At 34.9% G+C, this 26,439-nt stretch overlaps 1 protein-coding gene across 3 annotated transcripts; it reads right to left on the bottom strand.

Annotated features, from left to right (window-relative positions):
* Positions 1-4,598: 4,598 nt before the first annotated feature.
* On the bottom strand, positions 4,599-25,370 carry LOC131030525 (uncharacterized). Of its 3 annotated transcripts, none has more exons than XM_057961384.2 (10): positions 25,177-25,370; positions 8,662-9,253; positions 8,425-8,555; positions 8,193-8,240; positions 8,017-8,070; positions 7,770-7,871; positions 7,475-7,681; positions 7,245-7,330; positions 5,404-7,154; positions 4,599-5,282 (listed from the first exon to the last, which is right to left on the bottom strand). In XM_057961384.2, exons 2-10 carry the CDS (start codon positions 9,140-9,142, stop codon positions 4,906-4,908), a joined length of 3,237 nt encoding a protein of 1,078 aa, XP_057817367.2. In that variant the 5' UTR covers positions 9,143-9,253; positions 25,177-25,370; the 3' UTR covers positions 4,599-4,905. The 3 variants fall into 3 exon arrangements, with proteins under 3 accessions (XP_057817367.2, XP_057817362.2, XP_057817372.2); XM_057961379.2 differs by having other exon boundaries at positions 8,662-9,257; positions 25,177-25,369; XM_057961389.2 differs by lacking the exon at positions 25,177-25,370 and having other exon boundaries at positions 8,640-8,823.
* Positions 25,371-26,439: the final 1,069 nt, after the last annotated feature.

Below are 26,439 nucleotides of genomic sequence, written 5' to 3'. Positions count from 1 at the left end.
TTAGAATCTATATATCCATGACATATTTCTCCAATTGCTCCTCTCTTTTGAAATTCACTAATTTACTCTTGAGCATAAGATCTTGCCTTCATCAAAGATAGTGGCATTGCATCACCCTCTCTTCTTCATGACAAAGTGGATAAAATTACTTCTTCAACCACCCCTTGAATTTTTCCCAATTCATGATAGGTAGACCCTTTTAGTATTCTAAAGATGGGGCAAATTTTCATACTATGTCAAAGCATGACTAGATAGCTTGAAGCTTGCAAAGGATATTTGCTAATGAGGAATCAATTTGTGGAGGCTAAAATAGACTTCCATTTGAGAAATACATTGATCAAATTTTTAACACTTAATTTCCCATCAAAAATGGTTCATATATTTTTGCTTCTTTGAAGAAGCCTTCCCTTAATATTTCACCTTGTTTTGATTTAGCTTTCCCCAATTCCTTGTCTTTCTTCATTAGGTCGAGTCATGCCAAGCTTCTCATTCTTTGCAATTAGGAAGCTCTACAACCTATTCACATTTTCTTCTATACTAGAAGATTTTTGCAACATCATCATCTAGCTTCTTGAATTGAGCCCCTCCATCGTTTTTTCCCCTTCCATCAATAGATAGTCCTTGTCCACTTTCCTATGCCAATTTCAAGATTGTAAGGGACTAAGTTAGCACTTTTACTCGATCTTGTGGAAGACATAACTACAAAAGAGTCCTAGGATACTCACAACCTAAGTCTAATCCCATTTTATCCATGAGACGTTGAATATAAGTCTACTAGTGATCGACACTACATATTTTCTTTATCAGTTCTACCAAAACTTTCTCACACATTGTATATCACCTCCAAAGGATGCCAATTACAATATCATATGTTTGTAAATAAGAAAAAATCAAAAAACCTTGCAAAGCGCATACAAAATACTACAACAAAAAGCTTACCCTAGAGAAACCCTTATAAGGTTGAAAACTCCATCAAGAGTGAACAAAAAACTTCTCAATCCACAATCTTAGTCGATATACAAATGTTGCAATGCCTTATAGGGCATCTGGAGTCATTACAACCCAACTCTAATACCATTTTATCATTGAGAATAAGTCTACTAGTGGTTGACACCTGCATATTTTCTTTATATCAATTCTACCAAAACCTTCTCACACATTGTCTATCTTCTCCAAAGGACGCCAATTACAGTATCATATGTAATCATATGTTCGCAATGAAGCAAACATCAAAAGAACTTGCAAAGAACACACAAAAGACTACAACAAAAACCTTACCCTCGAGAGACCCTTAAAAGGTGGAAAACTCCATCAAGAGTGAACAAAAAACTTCTAAATCCACAATCTTAATTGACATACAAATGGCCCTTTGAAATCATAATATCATCAACAAACACTATTTTAAAAGTTACAAATGGTTAAATGTTGTATTTTAAAAGTTGTTAGAATATGCATGTTACAAAGAGCACACAAAAGACTACAACAAAAAAGCTTACCCTAGAGAAGCCCTTAAAAGGTGGAAAACTCCATCAAGAATGAACAAAAAACTTCTCAATCCACAATCTTAATCGACATACAAATGGCCCTAGGGAGTCATTACATCATAAACAAACACTACACAGCTGCAATGCATCTCTACAACCTTGCAACCCTGCTTTTCACTTTTCAATCAATGCAATGAACTAGAAATGAGAGAATTCATGAGAAGTAACCCTTCCCACTTCATGGACAAGCATTATTATTTATTCCTCTCTCTTTCCATGGCGCTAAAATGGAAAAATAAACTTCCAAAAAGTGAATTCAAATGATAAAACCCTTTACATTTCACTCTCTATATCATCAAGAAATTGCCACTTCCACAAGAGGCGGAAACATTTCACCATGGTTGGTGGCATTTTTGCCACCTATGGTATCCTACAAAAACATCATTTTAGGTTTTCTATTTAGTTTTTGAAGTCTGCTACGTGTTTCGAAAACTCTCAAGATGCTCCAAATCACTTCAAAGGAGCGACAATCACGCCATTGCATTCATTATAACTTGATGTTCTACTATTTCTTGGATACAAATCATTTTGCACCATTAACATAAGTGGTTCTCCTTGACCCATCACCCTGTCGGTTCAACTACGTTAAATAAGTTTTGTTACTACAGTACATGTGCCTACTCCCTCAAACAATCCAACAAAGTAACAGGCGTCTCTTTTTTTGTTAACGTTCTGTTACATCTGCGTTATAGAAAGAAATGAAGGTATATATTAAGTTGCTTTCTCGCTACGTAGTAAATCTGTTTGGCCATTTTTTTATTTTTGTCAGATTCCATTAAATGTGAAATTATAATAAAACTGTAACAAATAACTCTTTGCACTTGCTAAACTTAATTATAGTTTTTATAGTAGTCAAATTTAAAGCTGAAACCAAACCAAATGATAGATCATACTTCATACATATTATCAAGATTTAGACATGTATAAATTAAGGCAAATTCTACCCAAGTTTTGTCCCGTGCTCTAGGCAACTTCAACATAACCAGAGTGGAATGTGTTTAATCTACAAGGGCAACTCCCATAATATTAAAATGTTCGAAATCCATAACAATTTTCGGCTTATCTACTGCACCTTGGTTTAAAATAAACCATACTCCTTTATGCCATTGCTGTAATTAAAATGTCTGGGACTCCTTTTTTTTAATACACTATTGTGGAATCTGGAGGTGTCCTCATCGAAGCGAGACTAATCCTCCAGTGTATATGACCCGCTCACAAGGTAGCAACACACACAGAGTTAACACAGCTGGGGACTCGGACTCAAGACCATGGGGAGCATACCCACGCCTTAAGTTGCGATCCACGACCGGGCGAGCTAGGGCCGAAGCCCTTCTGGGACTCCTTTTGATTGCCCACCAGTAGTGTTTGTCAATATATACAAATTTTTGATCTCTAAGAAAGCTACCCATACTCCAGGTTGCATTGAAAAGAAACCAGGTGCAGCAGAATAGCCTGCAGAGACACCATGAGAATGAGTAAATGTGTGTAAAAATCCAAGAACGAGATCACCTCTCAGACAGATAAGAATGTTCCACGAACCATTGAAAAGCAACCACAGTTGTATTAAAAATGTTCAAGCAACAAGAACAACTTAACTCCCATAATATTAAAATGTTCAAACTACATAACAATTATCAGTCTATCTTCTGCAGTTTAGTTTACGATAAACTATACTCCCTTATGCCACTGCTATAATTAAAAGATATCTCTGGCTAAATATGATTAAATGCCAGCAATGTAAGTAAATCTGTTCAAAAGCATGATCTATTACTGAACCACCAATACTCCAGGTTGCATCGAAAAGAAACCATTTGCAGGAGAGAAGGCTGCAGACACGCCATGAGTGAAAGTATTTGTGCATGTGAAAAATCCAACAAAAGGATCAGCTCAGACATATAAGAATGCTCCACTAGCCATCAAAAAGCAACCACGTTTGTATTAAAAGTAGCCCACTCACCAGGCATATGTATGAACTCTAAATATTGTGCCCTAGAATAGTTCATTTGCAACATTCGAGAAAACCAGTCATGAAAGGAGGCTGCAGAAACGTCAGAATAAGTAATGTTGCATATGAAAAATCTAACAAGGAGATCACCTCTCATAAGAATGCTCCATGGGCCAATTAAAAAACCACAGCTATATAAAATATTAAGCAGTCTGCCAACCAGTCGAACTATAAATATTGTACTTAAGCTTAGATCATTTGTAACATTCACATTCCACATGTTATATGTTACATATAGTTGATGAACGAGATATTAATTGCCAGGAAGCAGTAGGATTAATCTGATAAATCTTCTGAAGGGCAATGTTTGGGATTTCTTGATTCAAGCATATTGATTGCTAAGTGATAAACATTAAAAACTCCTACCAAGGATTTTTTTAATAGGAAAAACCCTGTTTTCTTCTCCAGGAGCTGGTAAATAATTCCTGTGAGATTTGAATGGGTACTGCCTCCATGATAAGCACCCTCCTCTACAACTAGGCCATTGAACGCCAGCACTTTTAAAAGTTAATCCGTTTATTATGAAGCTTTCCACACCCTCAGCCAATTGTGTTCTCACAACATTGAAATGTAGATGACATGGCATCTAGATTCATTAGCTCAAAAAATAACTTGCATAATTTACTAGAAATACAAACACAGTTTTCATTTTCGTCAGTAAAATTTCCAAACGATAGGCTGCATACATGTACATAAAGAATAAATATATAAAAAAATTGGTGATTACTGTTGTGCAATTGTAGGCGTGTGGAACAACAAAAAATAGGAGGCACAGGAGGATAGAAACATAAAAGTTCACTTAAAAAAATAATGAACATTTCAACAATACAACTTTAATATAACTATCACAAAAGAAACAGGAAATTGAACTAAAATTATCCAAGTTAAATCAGGATTCTAAACTTCTAACAGAACATGTAGATTTTGAGTTTAACAAAATTCATAATATCTCGATGCCACTGGGATATCTTATCCTGATAAATAATTAACATAAAGAAAATGAAAAACATAAGTAGCAACCGACACAAAAAGAGACCAACTGCAACATGTCAAGATGAACAAATTTAAATTCTCATTCACTTTCAATTTTATACAAGCCGTTGCATCCAACATCCATTACAGGTTTGACAGGCAGACAAGCCTTCATTCTGATGAATGGAATCTAAATTTGAGGCTTACATAGCCCCAATACACGAAGCAGAACTGAAATGCAGCCTTGAGTTCCACCCAATAGCATAGAGTATTCTGCAACAATAACTCCAAAATGGACTAAATCAAAGCTATCCAAGCACATCCGTTGTTGGAGCCCTTGGGCACATGAGAAATACATCAAACAGTGACAGTTTCATCACATTCTCAATTTCTTTGCCTTGGCATGTATTTCAGATGCTCTATTTCTGGCTTTAATGCAGATGGTTTAATAAAATCACCCTTACTTTCTATTTCCAGAATCTCTGCTACCTGTGAATAGTGTGAACTTGAAGATCCACCAGTAAAAACTCCAAAGCCACAATCAAATGATTTTTGCCTTCCCTGAAAAGCATTTGAACTGTCACTTCCATCTTTAGACTGAAAACTTGCACCTGAGACATAATTGGTTTCTGAGTCTGTTCCAGAAATCAAGCGACCACTTTCAGAACCTACAGAAGACACACTGAAATTCCCTTCAACTGCACTAGAATCCAAGCATTCTAGAACCTCCGCTTCACTGCTCATAACTGCAACTTCCCATCCTGCAGTGCATACAATTACAACCAAATAAGTATAATAACTAAGATAACCGTAACTACTTAAGACATGATACAGTTTAAGCAAATTTCATCAAAAAAAAGTAAAAACAAAAGCTCTCCTCACTTCGAGAAAGGAAAGCTGCTGCTGCATCACAAGCTGATCCAAAATTAGTTTCACGCTGGTCAACAGTTTCAACAATTTCATTCTGGTTCCTACTAAAGCATTCATTTCCTTCCTTTGTGGTGTCTAAAAGCTGAAGTTTGTTTTCATTTCTTAAGGTTCTATCAACAGTTTCTCCAAATTGTTTTTCATTTTGATGAGCATCAATTTTTGGTTCAGATTCAGAATCAGCAAAGCAACTGTCTCCATTTTGAGTACAAATCAGATGTCTTGAGTTCTCATGTTTCAAAGGGAAGTGAGCACTTGCATTGATTGCAGCGCTTCCTTGGGAATCAATCATTAAGTCTTCTATTTGAACACTGTTCATAATAGAGTCTGTTATACCTTCTTCCCCTCTACAGTCTGTAGCATTGCTAATAGGTCGCCAAATCTTTGTCCCAGGCTTACTAATCCCATCCTGCCTAAGTTCCTGCTTGCCAAACATTCCTTGACCAGTCTGCTTAGGTGGATGTCCAAGACAATCCCTGCCACTCGGTGAATCGGCACAAGCTCTGTGAGATTTAGCAGTGGAACTATTTATCACTCTTAACTGCAATGGTCTAGCAGTACTCGAAGCACTTGTACATTCAGTATAACTGTCAAAGCAATTACAAATTGAATTATAGCCCTTCCCATCAGCACTGCATTCACATTCCTCCGATAGAATGCCTTTCTTATAGACTTGCCTTGGCTTTGATACTCCATTTGGAAAACTATCAAGACATAGAGACATTGACCCAATCAACAGTTCACCACCAGTGACTTCTGGATTTGTACAATGGCTAGTAACACTATCATCATTCAGAATAGGAGTTATTTGTGCATCATTCACATCAGATATTGTACTTGTTTCAACAGCCATAATACCAGAGTCTTCCTGCACTGTCATTAAAGTGCTCTCACAAGTTAGCCCACTGTCTGAAAAATCAGATGAAGACTTAAGGGAATCACCCAGTTTCACCTCACAAGCAGCATCTGCACCATCTTTTGGTCTATCTTCAGTTTTAGAAGCTATGTTGATGTTTTCCATAGGCATCTGATGAACTTTTTTTGTCCAAATTCGGTACACATTACCTCCTAAGGAGTTTCGCTGGGCCAGTGATTTGTTGCTACTACCAAACCTCTGGCCTGATACTGAATCAGAAATTAAGACCCCATTTGAAGAAGAGACCTGCCAAGATGATGAAGCATTGGAAGATTTCTTCGTTCTCTTCAGAAAGGTTTGTTGGTTTTTACATCCAGAAACATACTTCTGAGAGAGAACCAGATCTGTTTCCATAGAACTTTTCCTTTCTCTCCCACTCCTCACAAAATTAACATTAGTACAAGCTTTATCCTGCCATTTTCCCTGCTGATTGGCATAATCCAACTCTGGATCTACTGGAACTCCTGTTGCGGAATCCAGAGAAACTCTGGATTCTAAATTCATATCAGGAGGCCCTATATGATCTGCATTAGACATTAAGTCATTTTCTCTAGCAACCGTTGTATCATTGTAATAATCTGCACAGCTTGCGGCTGGAATCTGTCTAGGAGATGCATCTTCAGATAATGTGCTGGAAGAACTTGATATTGCAGTAAGAGATCCTCCTGCTTCAACCTCTGGAGAACTTGTTGGAATATACACAATTTCCACATTAATCACCTGCTCTTTTTCTTTCAACTCTTTCTGCCTTAATTTCTTAAGGCGTTTCCTTTCAAGTTGTTCTGCTCGCCTGAAAGAAACAAATTTAAAATTTAAAATCATGAATCCAGATATCAAATGAGGAAAATGTATATCTATCAAATGAACTAAAAAGTGTTACCTTTTTTCAGCAGCTTCCTCTTCCTCAACAAGCAATTTTTGACACCGAAGAGCCTCTACATCCTTGTCAAGAAGCCAGGCTTTTACCTGCCCAGTATGACACATCATAATGGGTTGAATGCCAACAGGTTTAAAGCTTTAATAATAAATTATTTGTCGAAGCTTCAAAGCAAATACAGTATACACATCATGACAACATGGAATCACAAACTAAACACCAAATGAACATACAAGTTTCTGCTCAACCAAGAACCCCATGGAGGCCACCAGGTTCCTGACTTCAAGAATAGCATTCCCTGCTTCTCCAGCAAATACAAATTTTTGCACGGAAAGAGCTGTACCCGGAGATAAAAAAGTTTTCTCACTTGCATCATCTAGTATACTAAATAGATCAGCAGCCGAAAGTGGAAATCTAGAAGACTTCATTTGAGCCACATCCTGTAACATAAACCATATCTATTAACATCTTAAAGGTTTAGCTGTGTACAACATACCTGAAAGTGGAGCACACAACTGAATAACATACCAGGAGAGCAGCCCCAGCTTTGACATAGAACTGTGGCAATAGACGACCAGGTTTGCGAATAAATGATGTCATATCCTTAATAATAGACGAACCAGATACTTCCTACAAAACAAAAAAAATTCACCATAGGTGGTATATATTATTATAGATCAATTATATAAACATGATTTCCTCTTCCTCATGAAAGGACAACAAATAAATTCATTGTATAGACAAGCTTTTCAGTAAAATTAGCAGAAAAAATCACCTCCAGCATTACGTTCTTAAGTGACAGAATTTGTCTTGCGTCATCCACAGAAAGCTGCAAATTCACACATATAATAAATATTAGACAAGAAGCTTTAGAAGCTATTAGATAAATACTTGCAAAAATCATAATAAGGAACACATGGATGCCTGTATTCTCTAAAAAACACAACATACTCTGTCCCAAAACTCAGCTAAATCTGCCCTTTTTTTCCGTGAGTCACCCTGCAGAATACAAATAATTGAAGAATTCATATGTAAGTATTGATTTTTGAAAACAACTAAATTTACATTTTTCACAATAGTACAAATGCATCCAACTACAATATATATATAAACACTTATAAATGAGCTACATTATAACAGAGTATTAAACCATTCCCTCACAGATGATAGCACAAAAAATAACCTTTTCCAGGTTTAGAAGGCGACGATGCACTCGTATATGTCTACGATGATTAAGAGGAGAAACAAACTCCCGTGAGCATTTCTCGCATTTAAGCATTTGCACCTTAGATAATAATGGCCATCCAGGAAGATCTGTACAATATTTGAAAATTGATAAGAAACAAGACAAACTTCAACTTAGCAATACAATGAAGCAAACAACTATGCCAAAGATACCTGCTGCATGACACTGACATACATTTTTCAGGCTCACCATTGACCTTTGCAGCAGCCTGGGCAATAGCAACAACAGCCTCCGGGAACTTGAGGGAAGACATATGCTCCATTGGATTCTGCTGGCTGTTTCCAAATGATCTTGATTCCTTTGGATTACTATGTAGTGACTCCTTTATAGTACTTGTTTCTGTTGAAAATGGAGTAGCAACTCCATTCTGCTCTTGTGTGAAATCTTTTGAATCCATTCCATGCTCAACTGTTGAGCCTTTTGAAAACTTGTTCCCACTCTGTTGCTCGAAGGCATGAAGAAGGTGAATCAATTGGGCAGGATTTTCTCCTGACCGTGGAAATGATAAAAGAGAATCCTTTCCAATGGTTTGTCTAATGAGGTTGTCCAGAGTCTTCTGTTCTTTTCTAACCGATGTGTCCTGATTCTTGGCTTTCATCTCAAAATTCGATGCTTCAAACAGACTTGCCCCTGCTAGTTTTTCAAAAGACCGCATGATAAATGGTAAGAGACTTGCAATCCTCTTCTTTTACTGTCTGCTGCTGCTGTTTTGACCACTTCTTGAGATATGTAAGAATGGTCTATGAATGCTAAATTGCTCACCAAGCTACCTATCAGAACCATTGAAAGAGACAGGTCATCAAAATAATTAAAAAGGCAGTTTTGGAATTCTTGAAACCAAACGTAAATCATGATTAAATATCTCAATAGTAAATCAAGACAAATTTAAGCCATCTATACAATTCAGTCAACTTCCAAATCTTAATATTCTGCCATATATAAGTTTATCTTGATCCTCAAATTTCTACATGCTCTGAATGTGCCAACGGATCCAAAAGTCCAGTTTCCTTGTGCATAAGCGTTAGATTAGGCAGATATTAAAAATTGACCAAGTGCAATTGTCCACAAAGGTATCACATTTGATTTAATTTTACAGATTGCAAGAACAAAATAAGCCCCCATGCCTTTGGAGCATAGTTTGCAAATCCTGCAAGTACTTACTGAGTACTCACAGGTTTTTTTCCTGCACGAGTATTTGCAGATTTAACTCACAAGAATGCAGGGATGATTTTCTGGTGAAAAGTTGCCAGTATTATTTGGCAAGTACTTGCCTAAACTTGATATCTTTGTAAGAAATTGTGATGCAAGAATTTTTTCTAACCATTTTAAATTGTTTTAAAAAAAAAACTTGACATTGTCAAAAATTGCCACACATGTTGAACAGATAAACAAGACGACTTCACATACAAACACGACTTCAAATTGTTGTATTTTTTACTTGCCTAGATATGAAATTTATGATGATTTTTAAAGACAGACATCATAAATTCATTATAGTTATCAGTTCACAGCTAGCTATTGTATCCACTATCTGGCTTAGCATGATGATACAATTTTGTAATCCACGTGTATCAAAGAATAAAATACAAGGTTGCATGGGTACGGGGATACTTGGAGACGTCGGAGACTGGTACTGGTACTGGTACTGGTATGGTTATTTTTTCAAAATAGGAGACGGGGTACTTGGAGACGCCAATTTTTTTTAATATAATTTAATAATTTATAGAAAATCTGAAAATATTTAATATAATAACATTGAACTTTCAAAACAATAATTAACATTAACTAGGAAGTTTAGGTACATAAATGTGAAATGAGTATAGAATGTGAAATGTGAAACATGTATTGGCAGGTGTGAGTATATAATTTTTTAAATTTTTTTACTAATTAGTAATTTACCAGAATTATTATATAATATAGTAATTTCTGGTAAAAATATTTATAATACTGAGTATTAGTATATAAAAAAATTAAATTAGAAGTATTATGAAACATTGAAAATTATTAAATTAATTTTTTTGAAATAAATTAGTCTGTTTAATATTACTCTATTTAAGCAATGATAATATTTTTTATTTTAAGTATATGAACTGTGAAATTTTTCTTTTTCATTTATTTCACAGTATATAAACTGTGAATGTTCGATACATTCACAGTTTATATACTGTGAAATACATTATAAATGCAAAAACAAATTCACAGTATATAAACCGTGAATGTTCGATGGTATTAACCATCGAACATTCACAGTTCATATACTGTGAAAAATCGTATAACCCAAAAAAATCGTAGAACCCATGAAAAAACGACGGTAAACAAAACGAAAATTAGAAAATCAAAATATTATTGCGATTACAGATTATCTTTTGTTTCACAGTTCGCACAGAACAAATTCGATTCGGATTACCCTTCCTCGCCCGTAAAACCCAAAAAACCCTTTGCGTGGTTAAAAATGCCTGAATAAAATAATTCGCGCAACTCAGACGTGTTCGGCAGTGTTTTGATACAAAAAAAAGAAACTTTTTAAGGTTGCGACAGTGTTTTGACGGGCGGAAAAGTTGCGAAAAAGTCGCGCGTCACTATTCCCGACCAAGATTCGTCAGGATACTCGCTCCCGTCTCCCACCCAAGTCTCCCAGACGCACCGGAGAATCCTCAGGCGCCTCCGGTACTGGATACGCGAACCAGTACCGGATACCCGTACCAGGTGGTTAGGGAGACGTTTCCCTGCAACCTAGATAAAATATAATAGAAAACACTTCCTCGTGGTTTATTAGAAATCATAGTATTTTTTAAGTCATCAAATTCATACCGAAAAAACTTTTGGGCTTGCCGTGTATCCTATAGTCCAAGTCTACGAACTATGGGAGCAATTATTGATTAGAATATTGATATCAATCATCCCATGATTGCTTCAATATTACTATTATTTCAGTAAAGCCCATTAATTTTAATGACAATATAATTTGCATAATTTTGCTGATCATGGTCACTTGCAAGATGTTCACAAGTTGCATATAAAAGAAAAGGTAGTTTTTTAGGTCCCCACCAAGAAAGACATCAATTTGATGTATGAGGCCCCTCTTGTGGAATCCCACAATGCATTTGTCTATCCATTTACCTTATATATTGTTCCCCTACAAAGCATACATATCCTGCCCTTCACTTAGGCCCACTCAAGAAATTTGTCACTTGTAATAATTTGTTTCTGAATGGTTATTTAAATAAGATAAGTGTGTAAATATAAGCAACAAATCTCACATTTATGTTTCCAAATCCCACCTCATCCTATCTACCCTCTTAATAATTCCACTATAACCTATTTAGAAATGGATTTGATGGATAAATAACTATAATTTTTAATATCATCCTATCTACCCTTTTAATAATTCCACTATAACCTATTTAGAAATGGATTTGATGGACAAATAACCATACTGAACTTGCCAAGTATAATTGATGTCCCCATCATCTGCCTGCTCAAAGGAAATTTCTTCTGATTTCAGTTTTCAACATGAGATTTGAGCAGCTTTCAAGAAAAGTGTGGTCAGAGAACCTTTTGGCTTAGACGGATAGAGTTCCTTTACAGCCGACAAGGTGTGTAGAGCTTCCCCTACCAATTGGCATGAGTCCAAAAAACAATGCATCTCCTGCCAATAGGAGTTGAAACCTCTGTCTCTATGTGAAATGGTGCATACAACTTCAACTTTGCTCGCATTAACAGCATCATGGATGTCACACTGAGATCGAAGATTATACGACCATTATTAGTATAGATACCCCATAACTAATTGACTGGCAGAATAATTTATCTTTCCATTGGTGTCTTGTTCCCTCTATATTTGCTCACAAAAACAGTCAATATGTACTTTAAAAAAAGGAGTAATTTATTGTTGAAACAAATATAGATAGTTATATACCTGACCTATAAAAAGACAAGAACTAGAAAAACAACAAAAAGTAGAGCTCAAAACAAGAGATTACCCTGAAAAACCCAATGTGGAAGAAATTCCTGTAGAGTAAAGCCCTTTCTTATCTTGCTGCTTCTCTACTGCAATTTACAAGCTTACTGTTTCCTTAATGCCTTCAATGACATGAAACAACATAACAGCAACACCATAACATTTACAGTGCTGTGTAGCTTGCTCAAATGCACTCTCCTGCTGCACCAACTCCCCATGCACTCAACCAAGTAACACTAACTAAAAGAACAAAAAGAACATGAAAGAATAAAGAACTGCTTTACAATGATCCCTTAAATATATTCGCATGTTCACATCAATTTAGGCTTAAATCGAGAACCATAAAAGGCTAAACAGAAAAGACACCATCTCCAACAGTTTCTTTTCTTTCTTGTTTCTTATCTTGCTGCTTCTCTACTGCAATTTATAAGCTTACTGTTTTCTTGATGCCTTCAATGACATGAAACAACATAACAGCAGTAGCATAACATTTGCACTGCTGTGTAACAGGTAACTTGCTCAAATGTACTCTCCTACTGCACCAACTCCCCACGCACTCAACAAAGTAATACTAACTAAACGAATAGAAAGAATAAAGAACTGCTTGACAATGATTCCTTGAATATAGTCGCATGTTCACATCAATTCAGGCTTAAATCAAGAACCATAAAAGACTAAACAGAGAAAGCACAATCTCCAACTGTTTCTTTTCTTTATTGTTTCTTCTGGACAAACTAGCCCATGCATCGAGATAAAACCACCACATACATAGAGATAATACCATAGGCACATGCAAAACAGTCATCCTGTAACATCTTGTAATGTATCACCTACAAAATTTTACCCACTTCAACTTGTTTCACTCTAAGGTATTTAGACCATATAATTTCGACTTCATTCTTGACTGAAATTTATTGTTTAAAGTGTGTTAAAAAGAGTGTTTTAAGTACAAGCTGTATCGATTTGAATTGTAGCTGAATAGTGGCTTAGCATATTTGAATTGCAAGTTCCCAGCAAGGAGTCTTTTGATCACCAAAAGCTTTCAAACTCCTTACACATGGAAATGATTCCCCCATCTTCTCTTTGCTTGCTAATTGTCCTTTAAACTGAATTTGCCAGCTTTCATACTCTCTTTGATGTTTCTTCTGCAAAATATCATTCTTTTCAAACTCCTCTTGAGCATTAGAAGCAGGGTCTTGTAACTATTGGAGTTGTTGCACATGCATGTAGATCACATTGTAGATGGATCCTAATGAGTTCCAATAATAATTACTTGTTAGAGAATAAAAACAAAAGTCTTTCAAGTGATGACGGACTTCACTATGTAAATATATCCTTTACCAAATCAATAAACATATATGCCTGCTTGGGATTTCTGAAATCTAGTGCTCCATGTGAGATCTTTTGTGCCGTTCAAAAGAAGTTGCATTCTGCTGTTGGTGCAACCATTGTGGCAGCATTAATTGTTCTTTGTTGGGAATGCAAGGTGGTTGTTGTTGACAGCATTTAAGGCAGGCTGTTGCTTTTGTTCTCACACACTACAAACTTGAGTTTCTGTTGGATTTGTTTGAAAAGGTAGCACTAGGCTGGCCCCAACGTCTCCAACCAATTCATTGAGAGATAGGTATCCAAGTGTTGAGTGTGGTGTTGCACAGTACACCCATAGAGGATTAGGGATGCACCGCTCCTGAATAAGTCAGCACAGGTTGTGGTTGGGTATGAACTGCCAATTGCGGACTTGCACTGAGGAAAGGTAGGGGTTCTTCCGCAATGAATATATCTATTTCTCAATGCTCTCCCTATTGTACGTGATATCTGTGCACACAATTACAGGATCCCGCATGATTTGTATTGGTATTGAGCACACAAAATATGAAAAGACTTTGATCTCCGAATCCATTCTTACTGCAAATAATACAATCTCTATAACAATATTGGCATATAGTTGTTATTTCCAAGAAAGTTGGGGAATATCTCAACAATGAATTAAATTTGTGTGTTTGGGAGAGATCTGTGTAGATTTCTATACTAAGCCAATGCATAAGGGACAAGCACAATAGGAGGAAGAGCCATTGTCCCATTAAAGAAAAAGATGCAACAACCTTGGTGCTTATCCTATTGTACCACATTATTAAAAGTGGAGCTTTATTGGTATTAGCATGAATGTGTGCATACGGATCTGTCACACCATCCTCGATGTCTGCAGTTCTGCAAAATTTCTGCCTATATGAGATCTATCAGTTCTACCAATCTTCAATCTACTTCAACATCGTGTTTAGCTATCAATCTATGTGCATCCTTGTCAACTTATAATGCTAGTGTTGTCTCCGAGACTCCAACCATTATCTCCATGCTTATAGAACTATTGCATGTTGTTAAAACCCTACTTCTCCATCTTCAACACATAGGTATAAAGTTGTGTTTTAAATGATTTGATTTCTACATATACCTTGTAATTATATTAGAAATTAAAGTTAAGTCAATTAGCATTAAGTCGAGCCATTTAAATTAGTAATTTTGTTTTATTTAGTTTACTTTATTAAGTCTACCCTACAGATTTATCATCCAATGATGGTTTTTTTATTTAAGTTAAATTGTTATTATAATTTATTGTATTGTTGGTTTAGTATCTCAAAATGTCTTATATTAGTTCTTATAAAAAATATTGTGCCATAGTCTAAAAGTCCAGTAGAAAAATTGTATGCTGTCAAAGCAAGTCAAATTCAAGCTGTATGATATTGTTTAAAATAGAGTCCATTTTCACAAGTCATCAGTTGTCATGACATTAAAAGTATGTCTATCAAAATCCAAGTGTAAAAATTAATTATAAAAAATTGCATTAATTGTAATTAGACACACTATCACTTGTATGCAACATCCATCTTGCTGGGGGTCGTTATAAACTTGAGACCAAGAGATAAATTTGCTAATAAAGAAGCAAACGTACTCAGGGATGGAAGCACAGGAGTTTGTGGGAACACAACATCCACTTGTTTGTCAGTAGCCACATTGCCATGAAATTGTATTAGTTGCAATACTATTTGTGCCAAAATGGTTAAAGCAAAAGATTAGATCCCAAGTGGTAACGATAACCATCTCCTATCCTTTGTGATCATAGCAATATGATCTATAAGGCTACATACACAACAAGGACATAGTATTCAATTGTCTATGTAGTGATTGAATGTGTTTGTCTTCAGTCATAATTGTTGGTTGTCTTGATTGCATGTGTTTGTCCCCAAAAATATTTTTTGTGAATAGAAGTGTGTATCCTATTCATAACTAATGACAGCTAGATGTGTTTGTCCCTTTCCAAATTTGTTGTATGACCTCACATGGAAAGTGTCTGTCCCTATCCTTCAGTACAGTTTAGCAAGGAGTATAGTAAGGCATGTTTCAAGATGCTTGTCGCTACTCATACCTTGTTGTTTTGAAAAAATATTGCATGTGTTCATTAAGTGTTGTTAGTCCACCTATCCTTGTTTAGAGCACGCTGGAATAAGGCAGGGGGTTTATGGAATAAGTTAATGTAAGTTTACAATAACAATTCTAAGAACTGCTTTACAATGAACACTGGGAGTATAACTATAAACTTACATCAAGTTAGGCTTGCATCAAGAAGCTCAAGAACCAATGAACTGTAAGAGACAGTTTGCAATTACTAATCTTATGTCTGTTTCTCCTTAGCAAAACTGCTACATGTCATCAAAATTGTCATGACATAAACTTAATCACCATAACATTTGCTAAACCACTAAAGCAAAACAAAACTGTCACCCCACTTTTCTCTATTTTCTCATTAACAGCTTCAGTCATGTTTTGACTCCAAGATTCAAAACAATCTACAATCTCTATAGAGATGCATATACACCTTTTATACTTTATTCTCTATCGTAATTCAGATTTTATAGTGTTTAAAGTTGCATGCTTAGTAACTTTGCTCACTAAAGAGAATAACTTTGCTCACTAAAGAGAATGGTGACTTGGTTTTTACAAACTATAATCCAAATTGAACCAACAACTTGGAGAATATCGTATTTTGTTTCATCTTCATAAATCTTTATTTTTCAAGCAAAGCCAAACACTTATCAACCTGTACAGAATAAGACACTTGAGGTGCCTTGAATTTAAGTTTGCTATACAAATGTCCTAGACTTTTGTGTGAAGCTTTACCAGATTTCGTACAAACAGGAAGCTATGTCTTACTCTTGTTGGGGCAATGTATTTGGAGTAGACAAGCAACTACAAGCTCATTAAATTGCCAAAACTGAAAGCCATAACAACTCCAAAGCAAAAAATGTTCATAGAAACATGAATGTCCTAATTCTTATCTATCCTCAACAGTCACCAAAATCGAGTCAAGAAGTGAATCTAAAATGATAGCGAACAACAATCTAAAAATGCTCCAAACATGCTTTTAAAGACAAGTATCCAAATTGAAGTCATTGAAAGAATGCAAAAGTGTCATTATATTTTGATAAAAGTGGACATCATTTTTGAGATATTCCAAGTGAAAATGTGCAAGGTTATGTCAGATTCGAAGGCTTTGATTGCTGAAGATGGTCAGATAATTATGGGACATCTCAATTCCTGATTTAATAGTTAAGAAATATGAAGAAAGGAAGTATTCAGTGCTCTATGTGAATTTGAATGTTGTAACAGGTTGCAAAAGCAAATTTGCCAGAGCAATTTCAAAAATGCTAAAGCAAAAGCAAGATCGTCAATCTGCAGAAAAAGGTAAATTCAATCTGCGCAAAAAAGACACCTGTTGATGTTCCAGATTCCTCATTATCAATCGTTTCTTTCAATGTTCAGATTCCAAAGGGTTTAAATAAAGCATGTATAACTGTTTACAGTGCCAAGAAGTAGAGAAATAGCAGAAATAGCCATGTAAGATTATTTGAGAAAGATAGTCTGACATCCAAGAACAATTGAAGATCTGTTGGAAGATCCAGAGGTCATGGAGGTACTGGAAGATCGTATGAGAGCCCAAGAGTACGACAGGAAGATCCTATGAGAGCCCAAGAGTACGACAGGAAGATCCTAGAAGCCCCACAGGCCTTGGAAGATCCATTAAAGATTAGTTAAAAGCCACTTGTAAAGATTGCCCAGTTTCTGCTCTTCCGAATTTTTTCTATTTGTTGTACAGACTACAAACTATTATGAATGTATGAGAGTGTCTTCTTGGAGAGCCGTGTACACCCAAGGAAGAGTTTAAGCTCTTAACTTGATCATTTGAAATGTTAAGTACTAAAGATCAATTTCAGCCTATGTTACCAGAAACGCGACAGCCAGGACGGGTTCTCTGATGCAGAAGACCGTTTCTAAGCTCATCATGTCATTTCTATCCGTCGCCAAGTTTTCAGTTCTGAAAGAAGAATAAACAAAAAATTCTGCGGTTTTATTGCCTTTTCCCTCCACGAACAAACAAAATTTTTGGCTATATCATTGGTTTTTACCCTTCTTTGAAAATTTAACATTTAAATCAATGAGCAAAAATTTCTTGCATATTAGTGGCTGATTTTTAAGAATTTGTTTTGATTTAAAAGTTCTTGAAGTTGCTTGTATAGGTATTCATTTGAAAAATCATTGAAAAGCTTTTCTCCTGATCTTTAAAAAGGTATCAATTTAATTTCTTATTTTAAATCTTTTTAAAAAATTAAAAAAAACTATGCCTGAAACTTTTTAACGTGACCGGTGACGCTGGCACGACACACCCTCCGGCTCCACGTACTGGTGAGGCCACAAACAGGGGACCTCATCACCACAATTCACGATTAAACCCATGAGCTCAACAGCCCAGCTAAGGCACAAGACTTACACTCAGTGGTCCAGCAGGGATTTTGCTCGCCGCTTCACCAACAAAGTGTTTTAACCACAACACTACACATCCGAAGACAGTTTTTTTTTTTAAACTTTTATCATGTAATATTTATTTAAATTTTTTAATGATATTTAGTTTTATAAGTTTTATATTTTTATTTTTATTATAAACTATAATTAAGTTAAAACATAGAGTTATATTTTTTAATTTCTTTAAAATTAATGTAAATTTATTTTATGTTCATAAGACTGATTTGAGTAAAATTTTAATTTACACGTATTAGTAGGAGATGAAATTTATAATAAATTTAATTATATACATGTATATGCATATAATCCATTTCTTATACACAACCTCTAAATATTCTGTTTCTCGTCATGTTGCCATTGTCGTTACATTTCTCATTTCTCATTTTTGGTAACATAGATTTCAACTAGGATATAGTTGATGATGAGGCCATTTGATCTTACTCTTGGGGAAGATTTCCCATAGGTCAGTTTCTCCAGGGTAAATTTGTGTTTTTCATAACCCATGACTTGTTTGGCGCTCTTTTTGTTCATATTTGAAGTTCTATCTCTTCTTTGTTCTAGTTTTTATGCCTATAAATATTCTGTTTCTCCTCATGTTGCCAATGACATTGCCATTACATTTCCTGTTTCTCATTTCTGGTAACATAGATTTTAACTATGGATATAGTTGATCATGACACCATTTGATCTTATTCTTGGTGAAGATTTTCCCATAGGTCAGTTTCTGCAGGGTAACTGTGTTTTCATAGTCCATGGCTTGTTTGGGACTCTTTTTTGTTCATATTTGAACTTTTATCTCTTCTTTGTTCTAGTTTTTATGGATCAACAGGTATCAAGAGGGGTAATATGGCATAAGGTGTCATGCTCATTCCACCATTTTGCAAGCAACTTCTCATTTCACAGTATAATGAGCTTTTGGGAAATAAAGACCTCTGTAATGGGGAGGTGTGATCCATAAATTAGGGCTCCCCAAAATAGTTCAAAAGTGCCATTCCACTATAGCTGGAGTGAAAGTGGTTTTGAGATATTCCAATGGACTTGTTTTGACAAAGTCAAATGCTTACAGAACATCTAATTTCCAGCTTCAACGGTTGAGAATTTTTGAAGAAAGAGATATCCAATACTCAAGTCAATTCACTTGTAATAGGGAGTGAAAGTAAATTCGCCGTAGCATTTTCCAAATTGCCAATTTACAGAAAGCAATAAATTCAATTGGCATGGAAAAGACGTCTCTTTGCATTCTCGATTCTTCATTTTGGGTCCAGAGAGTTTATACGAAGTCTATATAATTGTTTTTAGTGCACTAGAGGGCAATACTTTGGCATCCAAGGTCCATTAGATTCTATCGGAAGATTTAGAGGTCATGGAGGTGCTAGAAGATGCCCTGAGAGACCAAAGGTAAGCCAAGAAAATCCGAGAAGAGCTGTTAGGAACTGATTTTTGCAAAGATTACCTGGTTTGTAATCTTCTAAACTTGTTCTGTTGTGTAAAACTTCTTGTGAACAGATGAAAGTGTCTAATTTGAGAGATATGTAGAGAGCTATGCATCTTAGGAAGAGTTCAAGCTCTTAGCTTGATCATTCAAACAGTTGAGTCCTTAGTATGTAATTTTAGCTATGGAGATAGTGAATGAGGAGGCCATTTGACCTCACTATTGCTGAATTTTTACAATGTGTGTTTCTCCATGGTAAATTTGTATTCTCCATAATGGAAGATCATGTAGGTGGTAGAAGATCCTATGGGAGCCCAAGAGGAGGCAGGGAAGATCCATTAGAGATTAGTTAGAAGCCATTGCATTGATTGCCTAGTTTGTGATCTTCTGAATTCGGTTTATATGTTGTACAAACTGTTGTGAACGGATGAGAAAATCTTGTTAGAGAGCCATGTATATCTTAGGGAGAGTTCAAGCTCTTAACTTGTTCAACAGACAGTTAAGTCCTTGGGATGTAATTTTAGTTATGGAAATAATGGTTGAGGAAGCCATCTGACCTCATTCTTGCTGGGGTTTTTCCCAAATGTGGGCTTCTCCAGTGTAAATTTGTGTTCTTCATACTTTGTGGCTTGATTGATGCTCTATTTGTTCATATTTACAGTTCTTTCTTCTCTGAAATTCAATTATTCTAATGATCATAATGAACTACAATATAGAAAATTTGTCCTAGCTTTTACAGATAGGATGGAATCATTGTCTGTTAGTCTGTTACTTTGCCATAGATGTGCTTGTGATGATCCAGAGCATTGCAGAGATGTCATAAAACAGAGTTGCAGATGCCAGAAGGAAGTAAAAACCAGGTTTGAAGAAATCATCAGTTCCCATAGGCTGCAAAAATGAAAACATCCCAGTGAAATCATCTCTACTACAGAAAATTCCCATGGCATTTTCAAAATTGCCTCTCCAAAAACCAGTGAATTCGTCACTTTATGGATGAAAAATGTGATATATGAAGGAAATCAATAAACTAGTGCTGGATGATAGTAAAATAGTGCTCAAGTATTCAGTGTGAAATTTTTCAAAGTATTTCTAATTGCTTTAACTTTCCGAGCGATGAACCCAACATTTCCTCACCAAATATTTCCATGGAAAATAAGAAAGCATAATTTCATGTACAAAAAAAAAGTAAGCCAGAAAAGCCAATCAAAAAAACTATATTGGTGATTTGCTAGTTTGTTGTAAGGTGTCAAAGAAACAACATGGATGATCTATTATTGCCCAAAGGTGTTGAACACAGTGTTGCAAGACTCGGACTCGGCAAGCTGATATTCGACTCACCACAAACTCAACAAAGACTCAGTAAATTGAAAAATCCAGGAAATTCAGAGATTTTTAAGAAATTAAAACTTGTTTCATGCACCCTTTAATAAATAAACCTTAAAGAAACAATAACCTCATCCAGCAAAAGCTGCCTTGATCATATATACAAGTATATATCGATCAAATAACTATAAACACAAATTTTAGCTGAAGGAAATAAATATTGTCAAATGTATACAAAACTCATGGAATATGAAATCCATGGCATCAAAACAAATATCAAAACTAAAACTATAATACTATGGCTCAAAGGAGGTTGCATTGCTCATCTCGACATCACAACAAGTTATGCACTGGAGTCTAAGATAGGTCCGAGATAATGATGTAGCCATGATATTTGCTTGTGTCTCAATGAGTGGTGTGTATATTCAAGTGAGGAATTTATTATTATTATTTTTTTGCCTTCAAGACTGCATGTTTTGTTGAAAAGCACATTAACAAAGAGGAGATTAAAAAGTAAAAATTTAAATGGTTATGTTCTATTTTGACTTTAGCTAGGATACCAATAGATGGGATTCTTCTATAAGTTGTCTATGCAAGGCATGATTAAGAAATTTTGCATTATGAAAATAGCATTTCTTGCCAACTATGTCTTAACTTGTATTCAATAGTACAAGGATTGTAGCATACCAACTTTTCCTATGGCAATCCTTGTATACTAAACAAGTTGTCCAATGTATGAAACAAGATAAAAGGGAAGCCAATTAAAAAATAAAAAAATACATGATAAAGTTGTAAGAAAAAAATTCACCCTTGGGAGCAAGACAATAAGCTAATAACTCCTTTCAATTAAGAACCCTCCACGAGAATTTCATAAACATTCTTAAGGAAAGAAAAAGAAAAAAAACTCTTTAGAAAAAGAGTATGAGCTTATGAAAGAGACAAAATAGAATTTGCTCAGCAAATATTCATGAATACTCCTTTTTAGTATTTCTGTAAGTTAGAAAGTAACCAAATGAAAGTGGGAGAGCAAAATATTGGAAGAATAGGCTTAGTTGAGAGATGTCTTTTACTCACAACTGATTGTATATTTGTAAGCATAAATTGGTAGTGCAGACAACTGCTGTTTATTTACAGCGGCATAATACCCACAAGAAAATATTTTTCAGAGAAGGGGAAAAATTGAAAACAAACAACCAGATTTGCCATAAATGAAGCTCATTACCAATAACCTAGGAACTAATTAGATGTTGTCATAGTATAAACAAAACTGCATGTCAGGGCTTAATTCAAATGGAGCCTGTGGTAACAAGAACAGTAGACCAGATATAACAAGACCAAATCAGCTACAAAAATATACTGCCTAAGGAATGCGTGTGGTTCATTTAATTGTATTTTCACAGACAACCCTCATGTAGCAGCAGAAGAAATGTGCACAAGAAGAGATCTTGTGGTAAAAATAGTCATTTGCTGGCTTATGTATGCTTGCTCTCATGTTGTCGATATAGACAAACCTCAGACGAGCAATAAAATTAATTTGCATACAGCTATATTTGTTAAATAACTATTGTTGAGTTGTGAATTACCAGAAAACAATCAGTAAACTTGAAATCAGAAATAGAATTAACAATTGAAATCAGAATTTGAATCACCAATTTGAAAGAAGAAATTGGCAAACAAATTGCTGGCTTATGTAAGCCTGCTCTCATGTTGTCGTTATAGAAAAACCTCATACAAGAGCAATAAAATAAATCTGCATACAGCTAAATTTGATAAATGGACTATTGTTGAGTTGGTAATTACCAGACAACAATCAATAAACTTGTAATTAGAAATGGAATCAACAATTTGAAATCAGAATTTCAATAAGTAATTTGACAGAAAAAATTGTCAATCAAAAATTTGACAGTACACAAAGAGCATACTAGATGCTGGTGGTCAAAGTACCTATGCAGTATAAAGAAAGATGGTCAAATCCTCAATGTACAACATATGAATATTAAGTACGAAATTCTAAACTTGAAATCAAAAAATTGACAATAGAATTTTAAAATAACAGATCTAAGGTGGCAATATCTTTTGAATATTAATAATTTTCGAAGATGCAATACTAATCACAACAACTGTGTCACAAACTCCATTAATAAAACAGATATACAGTTTCTAAAAAATTAATCCTACTATTAATATTTTTACCATATTTTCTTAATCTCATATTCTATACTTGGGCCAAGCAAAGAAAATAAGAATTCGTGACATGCCTAACATCAATTGCCAATTCAGGCCCAAGATTGAAAATATAATTCAAAAAGAGATATGAATGCAAAAATGTGTAGCCTTCATAACAAGCATGTCTTTAACAAGATCATATGGTGCTCTAAGGTAGCAGTCCCGTCGAGTCGAGCTTCCTAAAATATCTTAGTGGATGCTGTTCAAAACTTTTAGAAGCTTTCAAATGCATGATCAAATAGATTTTGTAACAAAGGACAAGCTTAAACTGTAAGCTCCAAAAATTTAGGAAGCTTGTAGGTCTCATGATTATTTTTAGCAACAAAGAATGCTAAATCTATAGTCAAACCTACAAGTATATGGCTAAATCTAAGAAACTATTGGCAAGAACTTAACAAATTATAGACAAATGACATCTGGCACAAAATATTTAGGAAGCTGGAGGTGGAAACTTTCATCCCCACCCCAAAGACACCCGCTTAAAATCTAAATCTGAAAAGTAGTGGTTTCTATTTTCCTGCATAAAAGTATAATTTATCCTATAGCATAGTCTTCTTCTTCCCATTGGCTCCCTCCTCCATGATAATAGTTTTTGTAGCAGCTCCATGGGACCACTTCCTTGGTAAACATCTTATTCTTAAAAGATAGCAAGCAGCAAACAAAGAAGCGAGTTTGGTAATCTGAATACAATAAAAATGTTAATACACGGGATGCTTTGTCTTGAGATCTCGCGATATCTTTATCTATGACCTAATAGCATAGGAAAACGTTTGATCTGTGAAAAATAAAATCCAGAAAGTTTAATGTCCTCGGTAAACTAGAATTGTGTTCGCCTTTAAAGATATTATCTTAAAACCCAAGACCTCAAAAACAGGCTCTTGTGATTGACAAAGGCGTGAGGCTTGGGCGACAATGTACAACAAATTTAAGGTCCCATGATCATTCAAATAGTATGCAGCTTGAATGTGTTAATCTTGTAGGTGAAGCACTTCAAACTCAACCATTTGTATGTATTGCAATGTGTATAATAAGCACAGCAAGATGTCAACCAATTATTGGCATGTCATTGAAGTGAACTTAACCTGAAATTGAGCCACATACAGAGAAGGTACACATATAGGATTACCGTGTTCAAGCAAACCCACATGCCACCCTAAACCCAAAGCAACACAAATAAAAGATATATTTTATATATTAGTTCTTGCGCTTAGCACTAGTATATGTTCTGTGGTGTCTCAGAGAATGCTGCTAATATAAAGAATACTCTACACCAGGAAAAAATATTGCATTTCCTCTTGAAACACGATTCAAAAATATGAGAAAAGCGTTGCCCTGAGAAATAATCTTAACATAGAAATATTAATAGCAATGATAATATCATTTGATTTAACTTGAGGATAAAACATTTGGCTTAACTTGAAGCTAAACACAGGCGGTGTACCTAGCGCAGCAAGAGGCACAATCTGCATGTGTGAATGAATTCAAATATAACATAGCAGTGCTTATCGTGACAAAACTCCCATATCCATTCTTCAAAAATCCTAATAACAGACAAGGTCTGTTAAAGTGAAAGTACAAAGTAAGATGTAAATTGGTAATGGGTTATCAAGAAGCAGAGTAACATATATATCCCAGTTACGTTTTCCCAAGTTCCTTAACAAATAAGGATCGATCGTGGTTTGAAATAGTATAGCACAGCAAGGCACCATTAAACAAGAGGTAGAATGAATACATGCCCGATCAACTCTCACAGGCCCTAATCCTAACCCTAACCTAGCAAAAACCGATATGGGCATACAGAGAGCATTTACATCTTCCAAAGGAGTATAATTTCACAACGGTCCATGCTTAAAATAAGATTGAATAAAAACAAAAACGAAACGAAGAGCAATACCTTGAAGGAAAGAAGACGATCGGGTGCAGGTCGCAGAACTGCGTCTGCTTCTTCTTCGTATAATCAATCCAAAACCCTCGGACAATGAAAGCTTTGATGTTTGCTTATGGAGAGGCGTAGTGATCGCGAATTTAAACGCAGATGGAGAAGTTGGAACCCCTTCCTTTTCCAGCCAAAACCCAATTAAACTTGGCCTTATTAACAAGTCTAACTTACTTTTTGGGACCTTTTATTTTTGTTAATGTTGTTTTACCTACTTGTAATTGTCAAGAATGAATATCTAGCACTTTTCTCATTCCTTTTGCACTTGCTTTACTTTGGTTATATTTTTATGTAACAATAATAATTATACACATGGTGTGTTTAAGTTGAGAGTGGGTCTATAATTTAAGTTTTATATGTTTCTATTAGGTGTATTACACCTAGTGAAATCCAAAATTAAAAAAATAATAAAGATTGAAAGTATGAATAAAGATTAAATTTGATTCTAAATTTAATAATTTCATTACAAATCTTAGAATAAGTGATGTTTTGTTTATTGGAATATGGATGTGATTCAATAGTATAACATTTTTGATTGGAATGATGGTAGATTTTGACAAAGTATAATTGTATAAAGATTGAGATATATGAAAATGATAAAGGATTGATCTTATTTATAGACTTTGTGAAGAAAAAATCAGCCAGAAGATGAGGATAAAATCAAAGATATGAGTTAATGAAGTGTGTGAAGTTAATTTAATTGTTAAATAGGAAATTATCATTTCAAAATGATGAGTTAGGAATTATTCAAGTTAATCGATAGATAAATGTGAGGATGAAATTGTCACTAGAAGACACAGTTAAACTTGTAAGTGAAAAAAGAAGTTTTTAAAATCAGACATAGTTGACTAATCAAAGAAGGGATCCATTGAAAAGACAAGAATATGAATGTTTAATTGAAATGGAGAATTAGCTCACTTAGTTAAATAATAAAATATTAAAGTCATGAAATCTCCACAATCCATAATGATTTGCTTGTTATTCTTCTTGATTTGAATGATCACTTGCTTGTTATTGTTTTTTGTTCACTTGCTCTCTTGCCTTAATGAAGGATCATGGTGATTGATATGAAATGTTAGCAATTCACTTGCTCTCTCACTTGCTCTCTCACTTGCTCTCTTGCCCTAATGATGGATCCTGGTGTTTGATCTAAAATCTTGGCAACAACAAAATCTACACAATCAAATCTAGAAAAACAAGTGTTACTTAATGACGAGTACT

The sequence above is a fragment of the Cryptomeria japonica genome, chromosome 4, assembly GCF_030272615.1.
Source record: "Cryptomeria japonica chromosome 4, Sugi_1.0, whole genome shotgun sequence".
Lineage (NCBI taxonomy): Eukaryota > Viridiplantae > Streptophyta > Pinopsida > Cupressales > Cupressaceae > Cryptomeria > Cryptomeria japonica.
This window is presented reverse-complemented; position numbering and strand designations above follow the sequence as displayed.

Excerpts from the sequence above, each read along its gene's own strand:
- LOC131030525 (XM_057961384.2), bottom strand. The coding sequence starts at position 9,142 with ATGCGGTCTTTTGAAAAACTAGCAGGGGCAAGTCTGTTTGAAGCATCG. Across the intron at positions 7,872-8,016 it reads TTAAGAACGTAATGCTGGAG|GAAGTATCTGGTTCGTCTAT; the intron begins GTGATTTTTTCT and ends TTTGTTTTGTAG. Across the intron at positions 7,155-7,244 it reads GAGGAAGCTGCTGAAAAAAG|GCGAGCAGAACAACTTGAAA; the intron begins GTAACACTTTTT and ends TGTTTCTTTCAG.